The 19,894-nt window shown below is 32.7% G+C and overlaps 1 protein-coding gene across 1 annotated transcript in view; it reads left to right on the top strand.

The window, feature by feature from the left end:
- Positions 1 to 19,894, top strand: part of LRP1B (LDL receptor related protein 1B) — a 2,378,573-nt gene that overhangs the window by 1,447,022 nt on the left and 911,657 nt on the right. Inside the window, exons 13-14 of the mRNA XM_031963676.1 lie at positions 7,341 to 7,560; positions 13,511 to 13,700. Of these exons, the coding sequence (XP_031819536.1) occupies positions 7,341 to 7,560; positions 13,511 to 13,700 (410 nt within the window). The remainder of the gene's footprint in view (positions 1 to 7,340; positions 7,561 to 13,510; positions 13,701 to 19,894) is intronic.

Raw genomic sequence — 19,894 nt, 5'->3', positions numbered from 1 at the left:
GAATGTAACAGAGTAGTGTTTTGTTTGGTTTTGTTTTTTCCCCTCTGTGATTTAGGTGTTATTAACAGATCTTATTGGCCCAAGTGAGCTTCAGGAGTTTTAGAAAGAATGAACTGCCTATAGTATGAGTATTATCATCAGTGAGTCAGTCTATAAATCTTTATTAAATAGCAACTAGGTGCCAGGTATTGTGCTAAGCACTGAAGATACAAATGTAAATACCAAAAGAAAGCCCTTGCCATCAAGGAGCTTTCATTCTAACAGGAGAACCCAACACACAAAAAGAAACTGAAAAGTAGAAGGGTGGGGGAAAGAAAGTATGCTGCAAAGGGAAACAAAAGTAGAGAGTGGGCAGGGCATGGTGAAGAGTTCCAAAAAAGTACCCAAAATCTTCACTATAAAGAAAAAGCCTGCGACCTATGGTTTTGTCCTCTGGTCAAAGAGTCTAATCAGAGGAGCAGAAGCTATTTCTGATAAGATGCAAATACCAGGTAGATTCAATCTTTGGGGATAATAAGACTTCTCAATAATGTGTTTCATGGGGAAACTGGAAAGAGAAATTGGTTGTCAACCCCAGTACTTTAATTTAGGCTCTTCACTTTTTCCTTCATGGATATAGGAGAAGAACTCAGTTCCCCAGATCTCCCAGTATTGAATATAGGGTCATTTATATTATTCTGGTCACCCCATTTCCTGTTAGAATATGCTCACAATCTTCGTTAGAATATACTCACAATCTTCTTTTTTTTTTCCAAAGCAGTTGGTGTTAAGTGATTTGCCTAACATCACACACAGCTAGGAAGTGTCTGACACGTATTTAAACTCAGTTTCTCTTGACTTCAGTGCTGGTGCTCTATCCATGGCACCATAGCTGCCCCTCACAATCCTCTTCTTAACACTTGCCCATTTGTTTGTTAAGCAATTGCACTAAGAAAGTGATCTTGGAATGTGATTCCAAGAATTACAGAATACTAAAATTGGAAACAATCTCAAGACATCTTGCCAACCCATGTCTGTCCAATGATCTACACAACATCTTCAAATGGTTCTCTCATTAAATTATTTCAGTGATAGGGAACATAATCTATAATTAGGAAATTTGCTTCACTTTTTGAATGCTCTAGTTCTATTAGCTAATACCAACTCTGGGAGTTGCCTTCATATCTAATAAGTCAGATGCTCTCTTCCTTTCTCCTTCATTTCTCATGCTTCAACTCCCTGCTAACTAATTTTGCTCTGTTCTTCCTAATAAGATAATTCCTTTTGAAGAGAAAAAAAAAAAAAAAACAAATTATGGTTGAACAATTAGTTCTGCTTTCTTCCTGATAACTGGGGGTTATCTATATACCTATCCTAAGCACCAGACCTTGGAGTTTTTTGGGTTTTGGGGTGTTTTTTTCAGTTCAATATAACTAAAATATTGCTCTTTGTTGTGTTCACCATTCATGTCAACCTCAGTTTTTTGTGAATTTAGCAATCTGCCACTCTTTTGTATTCATTCTCTCTTATATTCCTTTGCTTATATCCTTTATATATCTTTAACTTTTTAAATCTAGTTAATGAATTTGTACATCCACAACAGTCTCTTTAGAAAGTTCTTTTTTATAATTCCTTCTTAGATAAAGTTGTGCCATCAAAATTTCATTCTTGGGAGCCTCTTATGTTTCTTGGACTGATTTTTTCCATTTCAGTTTTGGCCTTGGGATCTACTTACCTTTTCTATGAACTCTTTGAAATCTGTTCCTTGGAATCCTAAAGTACACATCATTCCCCAGGGTTGGATTCTATTGCCTACTGCTGGGTAGAGTTTTAGAATAAAATTATGAGAATAGATATGTACCTGAAGGTCTGAATTTATTTTGTTTTAAATGTTTTATTGATTTTTTAAAATATATTTTTATTTTCAGTCATATCATTCTCCCCCAGTCCCAGACACAGAACCCTGCTTTGAAAGATAATGAATGATAAAGTATTTATTAAGCACATAGGTATATTTTAGATACAGTGCCTTGAAGGAAAGAAGTAGTTTAAGCAAAGCAAACAGACACAATGACAAACTAGTCAATAAACATTTTAAGCACTTCCCCTGTGTTAGTACTTGATATATAAAGAAAAAGTTAAAAAAAAAATGTTTCTGCTCACACTTTAACAAAGGAGATAACATGAAAAAGCTTCATACAATCAAGTTATAATACAGGATATATTGGAAATAATCTGTAGAGAAAGTGCACTAGAATCAAAAGTATTCAGAAAAGTTTTCTATAGGAGATGGAATTTTATTTTGACTTAAAAGGAAGCCAGGAGACAGAAATGATGCCAGAAACAATTACATGTATAGAGGGTAACTAAGGGAAATGCCCCGATTCAGAGTAGGGCTGTCTTGTGCAAGGAGCACCAAAGAGATGAATGTCACTGGCTTGCAGAAATGGAGCCAGGGATAGGGTATAGTGAGGGAGCATGAAACATTATAGAGAACTTTGAAAGCCAGAGGATTTTATATTTGATCCTGGAAGTGTTAGGGAACCACTGTAGGAGTGCTGACATGGTCAAACCTTCACTTTAAGAAGATCACTTTGACGGGTAGAGGATAGATTAGATCAGGGAATAATTTGTGACAGGAGATCACAGCAAATTGTTGCAATAGTACAGATTGTACTGCTCCAAATGGAATTGATGAAGCATATCCAGAAGCTGTAGGTCAACTGGAGCCAATGCTTTATAGTTGGCTATTTTCTCAATCTCATCCAAATCATCTGCACCCAATCTGTCAGTCTTCTTATTGAAACTTGGATTCTGTTGGGAATGTTCATGCTTGCTGTGCACCATGTTCACGTCCAAGCCTCACATGCCAGAGTACCCCATGTGCCCAATCCGATGAGGTATGTCTTGTTGTCTGGATTCTCATCCTTGTCCATTGGCAGGTCAAAGTTGATAACCACAGATACTTTTTCATCACTGATACCTCAAACACTCACATTGGTGGTCACCAAGACTTTTTCCTTGTCCTCTCAGAAACACTCAGTCATTGAAGCTTTCTGTTCCACCATCATTTCACCACTCAGGAAGGTCACCTGATATAGAGCAGGTAGGGGATGAAAGCTTGCACCAGGGTGGTGACAATGTCAGATTGCACCTTCAGTTTACTATATTGTGAGGAAAGGAGGCCTATTTCATCAAAGTCCCACTTTAATTGAGAAATAATATTCATTTATTATAATTGACTTTAGGCAAATTAATTTTTCTGCATCCGTTTCCTTAAGTGTTAAATGAAGAGTTTGGACAAGAAAATAGCTAAGGCTCCTTTTAGTCCTAAGATTCTGTGATTCTTTAATTGAACATATGGATTTTCCAAGTCATTCTGGAAAGTGATAGATAGAACACAGAAATCCAGAAAGGAAAAACTCAAGTAAACATTTATTCAGTGCCTACTATGTGCTAGTCTGTATGCTTAGCATTTTACATATTTGATCTCCTTTGATTATCTCAAAAACCCTGATAAGTAGATGCTATTATTATCCCCATTTTACAGTTGAGAAAACTGAAACAAAAGTTAGGGGATTTGCACAGAGTGTAACAATTGATAAGTGTCTGAACTAGGGTTTAAACTTGGAACTTTCAGGCTCTGGGCACATTATTGTACCAACAAGTGATTCTAAAAACAAGCCTTTAAATAAGTGTTTTTCTGTGTTCCTGGCACTGTGCTAAGCACTGGGGACACATATATAAAAACACTGAGGACACATCTATAAAAACAAAGATATTCACAACCCTCAAAGAACTTATATTTTGACCTGACGGCTGGGGGGAAGAGGGCAAAAGGGTGGTAATTTTATACATAAAGGAATGGTATCCAAGGAAATGTATTTTATTTTCAAAAATCACTACACGTAAATGTCAAGCCACTGGAAATTAGATGAACACATCTTGTCCAGGAGCAGTGAAAGAACTGATTTGATAATGTTTCCAAAGCAGAAAAGAGAGGGGGATAAGGGTGAAAGGTTTAAGTTCTTCTGGGAGGGAAGTGAAGAGTGCTTAGATGATAATAGCCTCATGAATTGGGAAGAGAGCCACTCTAGAGAAAGGTTATGGTAGAGTGTGGTTTCCAAAAAGAAATCTCAATACTTCACTAATTAGTCCAGAGTGATCCCTGTTTACCTTCAACTATCCAGGTTTAGAAATTGTGCACTCAAAATTATATTTTGTTATGCACTTTATAATGGAGAAAATTCTGATTTATATAATTAAATATCTATATATTTATAACCTCAGAAGACTTGAATACAAAATTGTTTCCTAGCTAGGAGATTTGTTAAAAAAAAATTAGTTTTAAGCGTTTTTTTTAATTTATAGGGAGGTACAATTTTATTACATCTTCCATATCTAACAAGTTTTTAACTATGGAACCATTTGCAGGTCTAACACACCCTATGATTTTATGAGTGGAAGAAATATTTGTGACACATTTCAAAAGTTTAAAATATGCTTTATATCAGAAAGTTAAATGGATCCTCATTCTCATGCATATGGACCCTTCCTCCAACAATACAAATTGAAAGCCTTCCACACCATTTCAACCTATCAATCAGTCAATTACAGTTATCCCTTCTATCATGACTTCTCCATCATGGTTTCGATATATCATGTGTCAGCATAAGAAATTAAATAAGCTTTGTGGAAGGTCAGTAGATGATATAGAAAAAGTTTAGAAACCCAGAATAAAATATACGTGTTAACTATATAATAGCAACCCAAATTTTACAATAAGGTACTGTGACACTTATAAGAAGGAAGAGGATTCTGACAAGATGGCAGAGTTGATTACAAAATTTCAAGCTCCCAAGATTTCCCAATAGAACAAATTTGCACCACACAGTGAACATATACTGGTGAAAAACAGAAAACCTGGGGCAGAATAGAGGTACTCCAAGGATAACCCAAGAATACCAGAAGAAAGACCCCAAACAGGGATTAACCAGTATGAAGTACAAACACTCCAGGTTACTCTATAGAAACTACCTGCAGGATCCCTGGGGCTAGCTGGGTTGGGCTGGAACCTCAACCCAAACCTCTCCTCCACCAGGTTAACTTCTCAAAATGGTAGGTTCAGAGAGCAGAATGGGAATAGGCATGTGGCTGAAAATGATGTTGTTTCTAGAGTCGATGGATTTACCAAAGCACATGGCTAATCCACTTCCTACTTCTATCAAGCATTTATTTTACTTCTTATTTTGTATGTATTAAATACACATTTATGTATTTGTATTTGTATTCTGCATTTATGTATGTATTATGTATAATTGTATGTATTAAATACACACAAAATTATCAGAGTTTATTCACCTCCCATTATAAGCAGATCTTTTTTTTTTCTTCTCACTTTTGCCTTATGGAATCTTCCACTTTCTTCAAGACGAAACTCAAACATTTCCCACCTTTTTCAGAAGGTCTGCCCGTCTCTGCTAGAATTTTTCTAGGTTATATTTAATTTATACTATATCGTACTATATTTATCTTGAATGTTTCTGTATATATGAACTTGAACATATGTACATGTTGTCTCTCCCACAAGAATGTAAGCTCTAGGTAGGAGTCCAAGATAATAGTTTTTCCCTTTGTACATCTAGCAGTTACTACCAGTGCTTGCAAATAATAAGCATTTAATAAGAGCTTATTGGTTGAGGAATTTTTTTCACAAAGCAATACAGCAGAGAATGATGAAATCAAATGAAACAATATTGACAGTGCTTTGTAAATTTCTAATTACTATATAAATGTTATCTATTTCTAGATTTGTAGTAGTAGTATAATATCTAAGCATTGATATGTATAGACTTCTTGCAAGAAGCATATTGGAACTTTAGAAGTAAAAATAAAAACAGGGAAGAAGAAGTAATTTCAGTGGATAAATCAACAATAGAGTTGGCCTCAAAACTCTTATAAATCACATTATAAGAGATGGCTTATAAATCACATTAATTGACCTTTGATAAGTCACTTAATGTCTGTGATTTTGATGTCCCTGTTGATTATGTTTACAAAATATTTAGATTATGGACATTTTTTGAAAAGGTAAATAAATAATATTTGAATTTCTGCAGCGGTGATGTAAATTCAAAATAATAGGTTGAAATCCAGATATCAATTAACTAGTCAAATTTTCCAAATTTAAATCTATAAACCTATGAGATATCTCAATTATTTTCACTCTTTGAAGAAAATCCAAGATAGAGAAAGAAGTTTATCAATGCACCATAGTCTTCTTTGGACAGTTGTGATTCTGTCATTTAGTGATCATTGTAAGTATACTCAGACACACAAAAAGCTACCACCCAAGAAGCTAAACAGTTCTTGGGGGTCCACAAAAAGGGGATAGTTATGTAGGATCAATGTACATAATAAAGACATTCTTGGAGATAATAGTTTAATAAGAAGACAGGGAAGAGGACTGAATTAAAATTTATAATTTAATTAATAACTCAAGGCCTTTCACATGACCTTAAAACAAATGCACAGAGGGTGTTTTTCACCCTACCCATGAGAGAACTGGGACATAAGCCCATGAATTTTTCCCCTCCTTGTAGCTTGCACAAAAGATTTTTTTAAGGCAGCTGCTTTCATTTGAGATTGAATTGAAGCTCAAAATCTCAAGGTCAGTTAACCCGCTGTTATTAAAGTTGTGTGCAGCTAAATCATCCTCTGTGGGTTTTGGGGTAGTAATAAGCAGCAATAAAACACAGATAATTTGCATCAAGAAGACAAATTAGACCTGGCCAAACAAACCCAGTATGACTGTGCCCTTTAGAACAAAGACAATCCAATTGCCTACCCTAAAAAAAATAATTCATCTGAGATTAAATAAAGTCTGGAGTAGGTCATTAACTGTGTCCTGGATTCTCATGTCAGTCAATCTGCTTTTTAATAACATAATTGATTCTATTCTCAGTTTTGAGAACAACACTTAAAAATCTGTCACCAAACATTGAAATACAAAATAAAAGTCATTTCCTAGACAAAGTATTCTTCTGAGACTTTTTTTCTACACCAAGGGAAATAGAGATTTGACAGTTTTTTCTCAATTTTACTATTGCCCTGTACCAACCCAGATAATATTTTTGCCTTAACATAGCCAGATGGACTGTCTACACTGATTAGATTTAGCAGGTAATTGCCAAGGCTCCTCTTCCCTTGGTACTTCATTGATAATGACCTTAGAATATAAATAACCATACAGAGAAAGACCAGATTGAATTTTTTTAATGTTACAATTTCTGTTCAAGGCCTTTTTTGGTTAGGTGTCTGATTAAAATAATATCTATATGCTCTTATTTAAAATTTCTTAGATGGATGTATTGGACAGACTGGGAGGAGGATGAAATAGATGACAGCGTGGGAAGAATTGAGAAGGCCTGGATGGACGGCTTCAATCGACAGATTTTTGTGACTTCAAAGATGTTGTGGCCAAATGGTTTAACTCTGGACTCTCACACCAACACATTGTACTGGTGTGATGCCTATTATGATCATATTGAAAAAGTATTTTTGAATGGAACTAACAGGAAGGTAAAGGACAAATGCTGCTGTTTTTACCCACAGGCTTTTCCTTTCACAGAGCCTTGTTGTGTTGTGTTAAAAATACTTTCAAGTTTATTTTTACCCCTCTGAGGTTGCTGCCAATAGTCTCTGTGGGGTAGCCAAAGTCGGCTGAGCTGAAAGCAGTGCAGCTGGCACTCACCTCCAGGAGACCAGGCACGGCTCTCTGCGGTATGCCAAGGATTTTTTTAAGCTTTCAGGACATCAGAGTTGTTTTAAGATCCAGTTTCCCTGTATTACAAGAAATATACTATGGCTGAACCATTCAACTATATACTCAAAGATCTTCAACATTTTACAGCTGGCATTTTAATCCACATCAAATGACAAAATAATTATGGAGCATTTGTTCAAATGAACAACATAATGCTCTCAAGACTAACATCCTAATAAAAGGGTTTAACATAGAAGTACAAACTAACTTGTGGCACAAATGTGTTGAGTTTTAGGCCAACTGGCTTAAATAAAGGTTTTCTTACTTGTGGAGTCACAGACTACTGAGCCAAAAGGTGGTGCATTTAATGTTAGTTGATAAGTTTGATTTGTACTTGTTTGCAAGGGCGATTAAAGTGATTATTGCAAGATTAGGGATAGAGATAAAAGATAAAATAAATGCAGGCAAAATCACTCCTTATTCTCATTTTTAACACATTAATCCCACATGGCACCATAGAAAACCATATTCCATTTAAATAATGAAATGTCAACTATATCACAAATTAATAAAAAATCCTCTATAATTTATTTCCCATTTTCTCAACCCTCTTTTAATTCCATGAAGTGTTGTTTACATGTCAAAACTCCACTAATTAGTTGTCAGTGTTAGACATTGTTTTAACAATAATTTGAGTTACAAATGCTTATTTCTCACAGAGAAAGGATAGCCATATCTATACAATGCTCTACATATAGAAGTGACTCACTCAATAAACACTTGTTTATGAAAATTCCCTTTAATAACTCTGATTATACTGTAACATAGAACATTCAGACTGAACTAGACATTGACAGTATCAGAGAAATCATAAGGAAGAGGATTTTTTTCAGTACTCCAAAGTTAACTGAGACAAAGACAAGTATTTGAGGGTCTTAATTACCTGGAAAGTCCTTTAATTCTCTAATTAGAGATGTGAGTCACTTCTTTCCTGTCCCTAATATAACTAGATTTGACTAGGTCAGATGAAAACTTTGTATTAATTTTCCCACATACCAATGTCTTTTTTTTTTGCTTTTGAAATATAATTAATATTATAATCAAACACTTCTGTGTATCTTACTTTTCACTAGTAGGTCATGTTCTTGTATCAAAACTAATTCACGATCCAAATATTTGAAATTTTGGTACAGGAGTCTTAGCAAGGAGAGTAATATTTTTTTGATAAGGACTATTACTTTTTACTAGAAATTTTTTCTCTCTTTTCTTATCATTATTTTACATTTGGTAAAAACACAAATGAACTATTGGAGTTCTTAGTTCAGATGTATATATGTTTTCTAATTGCACAGCTCTCTATAGATGTATCAAGGATAAATACATCTCCTCATTTATTTAGAATACCCCGTGTATCAGAGATATGTCTTTTGAAGAATTCAGGGAGCCTTTGGGAATGTTTTCACTCAGGCACATTAATAATTCTGACTCTATCCACTGAGTTGAGGAATGAGTGGTTGCCCATGGTTAGATAAAACATTCTTTCATTGGCTAGCCCACTTGGCCAACAGCAACTCCTTCATAACTATGCTGATTGAAATTTATTAAAATAAAAAAGTTTATTGAAAAAAATAAACTTTATTCCAACACAAGTATAATACAAAATTCTAGAGTCCCTTGTGAATCTCTCCTAATGAAACTTACAGTATAAGGATGCTTTGTATGGAAGTTTCTCCCTTGGGAAGTTCCCAAGAAGTTTAGTTACAAAGTCACAAAATCCATTGTTAGTCACAGTTCTGCTTCTATATGAGTAATATCCAAAAATGTTTTCAACTGATGTTTTCTCCTGAACTGTGATCTCTTTCAGTCCTTTAAAATATCTATAGTTGTCTTTTGGAAATTTTGATACATGTAATAGAAGAATACAAGTTTCTCTTTTGGTCAGGCCAAAATGCTTACCAAAAGACATTACTATTCTAGCAATTCTCACTAAGACGTTTCTTCTTATTGAGATATATCTTTTCTTTCTTTCCTCATAGATTGAAATTTACCATGGACTAAATCGATAAATCCTCTCTCCTTACTTAATGCTTGCCTAAGGCTACATTCAATATAGTTACTATTTATTAAGCATTTTAAAGCATTTATTAAGCACCTATTTTGTGCCAGACTCAGTGCTAAACTGGAAATAGACAGTTTCTGACCTTAAGCAATCATAATAAAAAACAAAGAAATAAATACATAAAAACAAGCTATGTATAAGATAAACAGGAAATAAACCACAGAAAGAAGGCATAGAATTAAAAAATGGGAAAGACTTTCCATACAACAGAGATGGACAATAAATGGTTCTCAGCCCACATATGGCCCTAACACTGTCCAGTGTAACCTGAATAATATTAGAACGCCATTTGGTTAATATTTAACAAAATAAATAAAAATATAATAAAATACAGATTATAGTAATATATGGTTTTCTAAATCAATATGTAGCCTGTGGAGAAGCTTATAATAGGTGAGAATAACTTGCAGAACACTAGATTAGATAACTGGTACAAGGGAAGCTAATAAATTAAGATAAAGCATAGATCTCTGACCTTAACTTAAATAGCCAAACCCAATGGCCTTTTCTTAATCCTCACTTTTGAATACTCTCTGGCCTTTGGCATTATCACTTCTTCTCCCTAGATTTTTTGGGAAACCACACTCTCTTTTTCTCCAACTTATCTAACCACTCTTTTCCAGTCTACTTTTTTGGATCTTCTTCCTGGTTATGCCTTCCAACCCTAATTATCCTTAGGGTCTTGGCATGGAACCTTTTCTCTCTCTAAGTCATTTTGCCTGGTAATCTTTATGCTGATCATTCTCAAATATCTATCCTGCCTCATATATCTCTAGGAGGATATATATGACAAATACGCAAATAGTTATAGTTCAAATTAACACATACTAATGTATAAAAGAAAGGTACAAATTTCACTTTGTGAAAATCCAAGGATAAACAGGTTATCAGTTGTAAAAAAGGGAAGTTTTTCTAGGTGAGAGTAAATCAGAGAAAGCTTCAGTTAGGAAGTAGCATTTAAGTTGAGCTTTAAAGGATGGATAAATAATTTAATAGAAAGGTATGACACTTAGGGAAAGAGAAACAATGCAGACAACCTATGGCACTAATCTAATTTGTAGATAGGGCAACTGAAACCTCCCTCTTTGTCTAATGCTTTTCTCACTGCTTGATGTAAATTTCTGGGATAATTTCTTGCTGTTTTAGGAGGCAAGGCATTCCAATTGTTTCCCTGTTTACTCTTTTTTATAGATCTATGTGGAATAAATCAAATCAAACTCAGTCCAGGTTAAACTATTTAAACATCTTCAGTCAGCTTCAGGGAACCTGGAATTCAGATCTCAGAATCACCTCAGTCTGAGGAGGACTGCATTAATCAAAGAATTTGAGTAAAATTAAGATTTAATAGTTAAAATCTGACTCAGAGTAACTAGCCACTTCATCTTTTTTTACTTTTGTAGGCATGATTTGCCTTAAATCCCTTCTTTAGTCACATTATAGCACTAAACATATGGATCCTTTTCATGGAAAGGAAAAGCACCAATCTTAAATGATTCATCCAATAATTAAGAGAAGCACCAATTTAAGGGACAAAGATCACATTTAAAAATTATTGTCTTTTCTTCAATTGTCTATATTTTTTTTGTATAGCCATACCTATTAAATTATGTAGTTTTTAGTTGAAGATATGAGCATATTTGTTTTAGTCACAGCTACTATTACTAGTACTACTACTACTACTAGTACTAGTACTAGTTCAACTACTACTACTACTGCTACTACTACTACTACCTCTACTATCACTACTACCACCACTACTACTGTTGTCATTTAGTTGTTTTTCACTTCTGTCTGAATTTCCATGTCCCCATTTGGAATTTCCTTATATAAACAAATGACTGCCAGATCCATAAAGGGACTTCATATGAAAGAGTTCAATATATCATTTAAATGAATTTATTGTCTAAGAAAAAGCTTTGAGGGGAAAGAAGATGCTATAAGAGAACAGAGACTTGCAAAGGGTTCTCCAGCTGCTCAAAGAAGAGAAGAAAGGAATGAGAGTAGTTTTTGGAAACTTTTGGAGAGGCAGAAGAGATTCAGTGGCATACATGATAAGTCAGGAAGTAAGGTGTTTGCAAAGTCCCAAGTCTGCAATTGTTGCTGCAATTGCCTTCCTTGAGCTTTTTGAGGCTAATCTATCTTCTGCAGTCATCTCCAGATTTATCTGAAGTTCATTTCACAAAGGATCATTGATAGGTGAAAAAACTCTAACCCTCAAAATTCCTTTTAATTGACTGGATGCATAAATCCATTGTTCTGCTTTGAAATGAAGAAGGAAAGTTCTAACAAAAAGGATAGTTATTAGAGAAATCATGTCTATAGTTTGCACAGTTATTGGAGTAGTTTGGCATTTCTTTTGACATTCCCTTCTTCAGCTCATTTTGCAGATGAGGAAACCTAGACAAACAGGATTCAATAATTTTCCCAAAATCACACAACTAGTAAGTGTCTGAGACTGGATTTGAATTCAGATTTTCCTAACTCCAGGCTCAGAAATCTTGACATTATGCAATTTATCTGCTTCAACTACTTAGGCAATGAGGGAGAGAGGTTTTATTGCCCCTCATTTATAATTGCTCCTTATTTATGCCAGTTATTGCAATTCATTGTTTCCACATTATGGATTAATGGAAAATAAGGAAAAGAGACAAGGGAGTGAATCAAGAAATATGATTTTTAGTTATAGCTATGGTGAAGTTTACTTCTTTCTGTGATTGGGACAATTAATATATTTCTTGTGAATAGGGTATGGACCAATTCAATTTCTGAGAGCGAAAACAGAATGTTATAGTTAATCAGCCTAGAATTAACTTTATAAATTCAAAGGAATAGATAAAAATTCAGGACTTTATAAAACTAAATATTACAGTGCTAACTCTGGGATTGGAGAACAATGATCATCACAGAGTATTTCAGGAAGAACACCACAAAAGAAACATACATTTAGGTTTAGGTGAAATGGCAGTTTGTCTCATTTGTGGTTTCTTTTGAAATAGAGTTTTTTTTTTTTTTTTTTAATGGTAGCAGGGAAAGGGGTTGGGCCATCATCTATATCCACTCTTTTCATTGTATCAGAATCACTTTAAGCTTAGAGAAATGGTTAAAGTTGAAATCAGGGTGCAGTGAAAGGAACATTGGACTTAGATTCAAAAATCATAAATTTGAATTTCTTCTATTATATTGATCAGTTGTATGATCTTGAGCAAGATGCTCTAAGTATCAATTTCCTTGTCTACAAAATGGGAATAATAACATTTTCTTTGAATACATAACAAGGTCACTGAGAGAAACTATTTGTAAAGGGTTATTCACTGGTGATATATTGCCATTACTAATAAGCACATATAAAGTGGTACAACACTGGGGAGAGAAAAATAAATATAAACTAGGATTTTTTTTTTTAATAATGAGTGTCTTACCCAATAAATAGGTGTGTAAATGAAATTAAATTGTTTCTAAAGAGTTATTTTGCAAATTGTTTGAAAAGAAACATATTCATGAAAATGAATTTATTATGAACTGAGTTATTTTTTTAAATATTGTTTTTACCCAAGTAGCTGCACAAATCAGAAAGATCTGATCTGGGTATTTTTTTGAGAGGGGTTGGTTTTTATTTATTTATTTATTGCCTTGTTAATACATTCTAGGTCGTCTATAGTGGGAAAGAACTCAATCATCCCTTTGGACTGTCACATCATGGAAATTATGTATTCTGGACTGACTACATGAATGGCTCCATCTTCCAACTAGATTTAATGACCAGTGAAGTGACATTACTGAGACAAGAAAGACCACCTTTGTTTGGGCTTCAAATATATGATCCTAGGAAACAACAAGGTATGGAGGAATAAACATACACTTTGACTAATACTGCTGAGTTTCCTAGAGTAGTTAAAGAAAAGCTTATGTTTGAAAATCCCACTAAAGTTTTATGACAAAAAAGTGTTTAGCTCACTTCAAAGTCAATCAAATATCACCACAAAAAAATCATTATTTGTTGTCAAAAATAGTCTGAGTGAATGAATTAGATTATTATGTTTGAGTGAAATTGTGACATTTTCTTCCATTTATTCTTTTTTGATATTTTTATTTGAAATAGAAACTTTGCTTTTATGGCATAATACTCTTGAGCTTTTCAAGAGCATAAGAGCTAAAAGCTTTCTAGTAAGGAAAACTTTTTTTGAAGAGAATGAGAAAGTTACAGGAAAGGTGACAGACATTTGAAATCTAAGGTAAAATGTTTTAAACAGTTTTACCACTTATGTATGTAGTTAGCTTCTTTACTGATTTACTGAAAGTTCTTTAAAAGAACTTAATGCTAGTTAAAACTAATGTCAAAGGGAAATAACTTTCCCAGTATTGTCCCTGAAAAATCTAATTTTTTATCTAATTGTTGTTATCTTTATAAACTATTATTATTTATTAGGCCACAGAGATGTAACATGAGTATGAACTAGGGATTCCAAAAGAAAAGTTTAGTTATACTATGTACCAGATGTTTGGATTTTTTTAACCTAATTAGTCACTCCTTGTTTTGAAAAATATAATTACTGCTACCAATTTAATGAGCATAAATTTCAATAAATTTGGAGAAAACAAATTATATTCTACATCTCCTCTCACATTGTCAGTAGAGAGTTGTCTAGTAACAATCTTTTCTTAAAGAATCATTTAGATAAATCAGATCTAAAAGAAAATATAATGTTTAAGACCATCATTTTTTTCTTATTAAAAAAATCTTTACAGAATAAAAAATTAAAAATAGGTATGTGAAATTGCAAATAGTGAAGTAAGAATTAAATTTAACATGTTTAAATTTATTTTATTTTAAAGTATTTTATTTATGTCATTAAACATTTTAAAATTACATATAAGAACATTCATCTTTTTTAAAAAATGAATTACAAATTCTGACCCTCCCTCTCACCTTTATCCCTCTTTGAGAAAATAAGCAATTTGATTTTGATTATACATGTGAGGTCATACAAAATATATCTCCATATTTCCATGTTGAAAAAAATAAAAAAGTAAAAATTATTTACTTTATTTTTAATATGTTGAAATTGTAATCACCATGGTGCAGCAAAAGGAACATTGGACTTAGATTCAGAAATCATAAATTTGAGTTTCTACTCTGATATTGAACAGTTGTATGATCTTGAGCAAGATGCTCTGTCAATTTCCTTGTCTACAAAATGGGAATAATAGCATTTCCTCCAAATATATCACAAGATCACTGTGTGAGAAACTATTTCTTTCTATTTTTAAATATACATTATAGTTCATTAAGTTTTTTTCTTAAAGTACAAAGAATTTTTTTTTCATATGGATCTTTTGGAAATATCTTAGATCTTTTTCTAGATCTTTTTTTTATCACAGTAATATTGATCATTGATCATTATTATAATATTGCTTTTATGTCTACAATGTTCTCTTGGTTCTTCTTGTTTCATTTTGCATGAGTTCAGGTTTTTCTGCTTATCATTTCCTATAGCATAATGGTATTCCATCACAATTGTATACCATAATTTGTTTAGTCATTTCCCAATTGATGGCATCCCCTGGATTTGCAATATTTTGCCACCAGAAAAAAGAGCAGTTAAAATATTTTTTAACAAATAAATCCCCCACCTTTCTTCTGGTCTTTTCAGAATGCAAACTGAGCTGTGATATTGCTGGATCAAAGAGCATCTGTGGTTTTAAAACTCTTTAGGCATCGTTCCAAATTATTCTTCAGAATAATGCACCATAAATCCAGCCACTTCACAATTCCACTAACAATGTATTAATATCTCAAATTTTCCACATCTCTTCAAATGTCATTTTCTTTTTTTGTCATGTTAGCCAGTCTGATAGATGTGAGTTGTTTTAATTTGCATTTCTCTAATCAGTAGGGACTTAGAGTATTTTTATATGACTTTTGTAGCTTTTATTTCTTCTAAAAATTGTTTGTTCAAAGCCTTTGCCCATTTATCAATTGGGGCATAGATCTTATTTTTTATAAATTTGACTCAGTTCCCTATATATTTGAGGATAAAGGCCCTTCTCAGAGAAATTTGCTGCATTTCCCCGTTTTCTATTTTCCTTCTAATTTTGGCTGCATTATTTTTGTTGGTATAAAAACTTTTTTTAACAAAATAAAAATTAACTATTTTACTTCATGCAATCCCTTCTTTCTCTTGTTTGACCAAAAATCTTTACATTATCAATTGATCAGACAGTTAAAATTTCCTATGATCCTCTGTTTTATTTATATTTTTACTCTTTTTGTCCAAATTATTTATCTGTTTTGACTCTATCCTGGAATATATTGTGAGGAGTTGGTTTATGTCTAGTTTCTGTCTAACAGAAATATAATATGAATTGGGTTAGTATTAATATTTGAAACTATATATACTTAAAATAGAACTGAATTTCCTATTCATTTGGCTGTTTATATTGATCAATGTTACATATCATAACATCTAGAATTCCTCAGAAGAATATGAGAGAGTGGCAAAAGCTAGAATTTATAACATCTAGGTGTTTAATAAACAATAATAAAACCATATTAAGATGAGCAGTACTTTCCACTTCATGAATCTATTCCTTATTAATATTGATTATTATTGATCAACTCAGAAATAGTTCACAATATACATTTGTGTGTCTTATTTTCACTTTTATTCAGTAATATCTACAAAGATATATGATCCACAGTTGTTGATTCAAATGAGGGTGAGACAGGCTGCCTTTGGCCCACACTTTCAGATTTCTGAATGGGCATCTATGTTTCCTGTGCCCATGGATCAATTAAAAAAGTTAATAAGCCTTTATTAGATACCTACTATGTTAGGAATTAGGACTATATAGACAAAACTGAAATACTTCCTGCAGGGAGTATTTATTCTCTGAGGAATGGCTTAGAGGAGACAATATACATGAGGATACAGAATATAAATACAATACAGATACAAGGTGATTTGTCAGAGAAATGCTAGAACTAGTGTAGAGAAGAGTGGATGAAAGGCTTTATGTAGAAGCTAATGTTTAGAGAATACTATATTATGGGATGATATTATTGGTATGAGTTTTGAAAGATATTGTGGAGTGATATATTATTATTATTATGAGGCAAAGGTGAGAACAGAATATAGTACAGATATGACAGACAGTAAATACAAAGGCATAACAACATCAAATTGAATGCAAAATATGTCAAAACAGTAAAGATGTCACTTTGAACTAAAAAGCACCTAAAAGTATCTGAGACCAACTTTTATTAATCACAGATACATACTAAGGAAAAACATATAAGCAGATAGAAGCAGAGTAATTGAAGTATTTTGTCCCTGATCTCTTATTCTAGCTCTTATCTCTGCCCCCACATTTTTTTAATCTTTACTTTGGTATTGATGTTTCAGATGGTTAGAATGTGTAGACCTACTTATGTTTGAGCCTTTTTTGTTGTTATTTGTAGAAATATATTCATAATATGATTTTTATCTCCTAGGACCTATAAGAGTCCTTATCTGTCTTAAATATGTAGCTTTGAAGATTGAAAGCCTGTTCACTAAAACTATATTTTTTTCTCTAAAAGAATTCAAAAATAAGGCACTTGAACATGTTTTACTGGATATTTCATTTAACAATTTATGCAGATTTCTCTTATTAGAGATGGCTAGGTTTAGCAGTGAATCTTCCAAATGGGGACTTTTGTTTGAAATTATATCAAAAGGTCTTCCAATAAATTGAACTTAACTATCATTAATTTTATTAGACTTCAATTTCACCATCAACATAAAAGGAATAGTCAGAAATTCAGTTCTGTTTGAAGCCCACTTAATTTCCAAGTTATAAGCCCAGTGACTTTTCTATGTGCTTTTCTGATCAATTTTTAAGTTGCTTTCAAAGTCTTCCAGATACGATCTGGAGCTTGATAACTGAATATGAACAAATCTGTGAATGGACAGTCAAGCAAATGTGTGGTGAGAAGGATCCTTGCTAATCTTGGAGAAAATACTATGGCCATCTTCTTGAAGATGTAGAGGAAAATGAAGTACCCAGACTTCTCTTATGCTAATGGTTTTTGTTATAGTGCCCTTTTCTTTTCTTTTCCCATAATTTAGAGAAAATGTAAAGGTTACACTTGACAGAAAAGTTAAATTGCTGAACCTCTTGAAAGATTGAGATATTAATATTGGTCTATTATATACTGGCAGTTGTCTTTCCTTTTTCACTTTATTACAGCTGTTTGAGAAGCTGTAATGCATAATTTAAACAAACTCTGAATCGCTTTGCCACACAAATAATGACAAATTCCATGATACTTGAAGTGTGGGCTAGGAACAGGTATGTAAATGGGAAGAGGAAAAAAAGTATATGAACATAACATAAAACATATATGTAAATGTCAGGGCTCAGAGATTCTTACATTTTATTTCATTTTTCCCCAATCCTACCATTTTTATCAAAAATATTTTCTCAAGTAGTACCACACATTTCTCCCTATTATTATCTCTAACCCTGTCCTCTCTGCCATTTAAATGACTCCCATAAAATCTCCTCTTTTCCCCAGAAACTTTTGCAGACTAATCCAAGAATAGCTGTCATTTTCCCTATTGCTCTTGTATATGCAAGTAGAATTGCCACAGCTTTCCCCTCAGAGCTTTCTATCTCACACATGGAACACAGTGTGGAACAGTGGGGAAAAACCCTGACTTCAGAATCAAAAGATTTAGATTGAAATTCTGTCTTTAACACTTACAACCTGTGTGAAAATTTGGACAAGTTACTTCATATCCTTTGAACACGGTTCCCTTATCCTTTAAAGCTGGAAGTTGGGTCCCATAATCTCTGAGGTACCTTCAAGTTCCAAATTTATTAACCAATAAGTTTTCGTTGAACTAGACTAAATTATGCTATACATATATGTATATTTATATTTAATATAGTTTTTCTAGTCATGTATTGGTCTACATTTTTGTTATTATCTATTCATTATATTTTCCGTATGTCAGTAATGTTTGTTTCAATTTGTAAGCTAAGTGATTTTTAAAATAAGCTATATAATCCTTCGGAATGGCCTTTTTAGAAGGTCATACAAATAGTTTCTTAATTATGCTTTTTAAGAAAATAATGATCTTTTTATTGTGTGGAATGTTTCATAAGCTCATTTTTAACCTTAAAGAAAAAGTATGATTTTGGTTTCAACAAAAACATCTTGTTTCAAGTTAAAAAAAATTTGAAAAACATGTTGCTGTTCTATACATACAAAAAGAGGATCCAAATAATCATCTGAAAAGATATATAATGATACAGTTAATTTCAACTTTCTCTTTTACTTTATAATGGGACCAAGTGTATTTTCTCTTTTTCAGTTCATACTGTTCATGTATAAAATCAATTATAACAGTCTGTAAAATAGAAATATATTCCTAAAAAATTTAAATTCATTCTTAGCAGTGAGTGATATGCATAACTCATGTCATTGTAATTGAAAATTGAATGTTTAACATCTTTTTTATATTTGGAAGCATACTGTAATATATTTTCAATATTTCCTCTTCTTTTTTATTCTTTTAAATTTCTCATATTTCATCTCACTATATTCTTGAATTAATTCTAATTTTCTAGAATCTGAATGTTAGCAAAAATTATTAAATATATGATTTACTCCTAAACATAATGTGAGATTGCCTGGACAAAAAGCCAGATAGTCCTACAAAGTATTACATTTCTGATTCCAGTGTCATGCAATAAACATGGCCATATCTAAAAAGAACGGTAAAAGGGGAGTGGGAGGGTCATCACTGTTGGAGGCAAAGTCTGAACTAAGTATAATTACCTCTGAGCTCAGAGGCTGATACTAGAAGTTTATTCTGAATTATTAATTTATATAGCTTTTAATTATGTTTCTATTTTGAGGAGGAGTAAACATACCAAATTGAATTTAGTTTTCAGAATAATAAAAATGGATCTTAATTTAGTCCAGGTTATTCACTCTAATGTAAGGACAATGCCATAATGATCTGTGCAATTGAGTTAAATAT

The sequence above is a fragment of the Sarcophilus harrisii genome, chromosome 3 (assembly GCF_902635505.1).
Source record: "Sarcophilus harrisii chromosome 3, mSarHar1.11, whole genome shotgun sequence".
NCBI classification, from domain to species: domain Eukaryota; kingdom Metazoa; phylum Chordata; class Mammalia; order Dasyuromorphia; family Dasyuridae; genus Sarcophilus; species Sarcophilus harrisii.
This window is presented reverse-complemented; position numbering and strand designations above follow the sequence as displayed.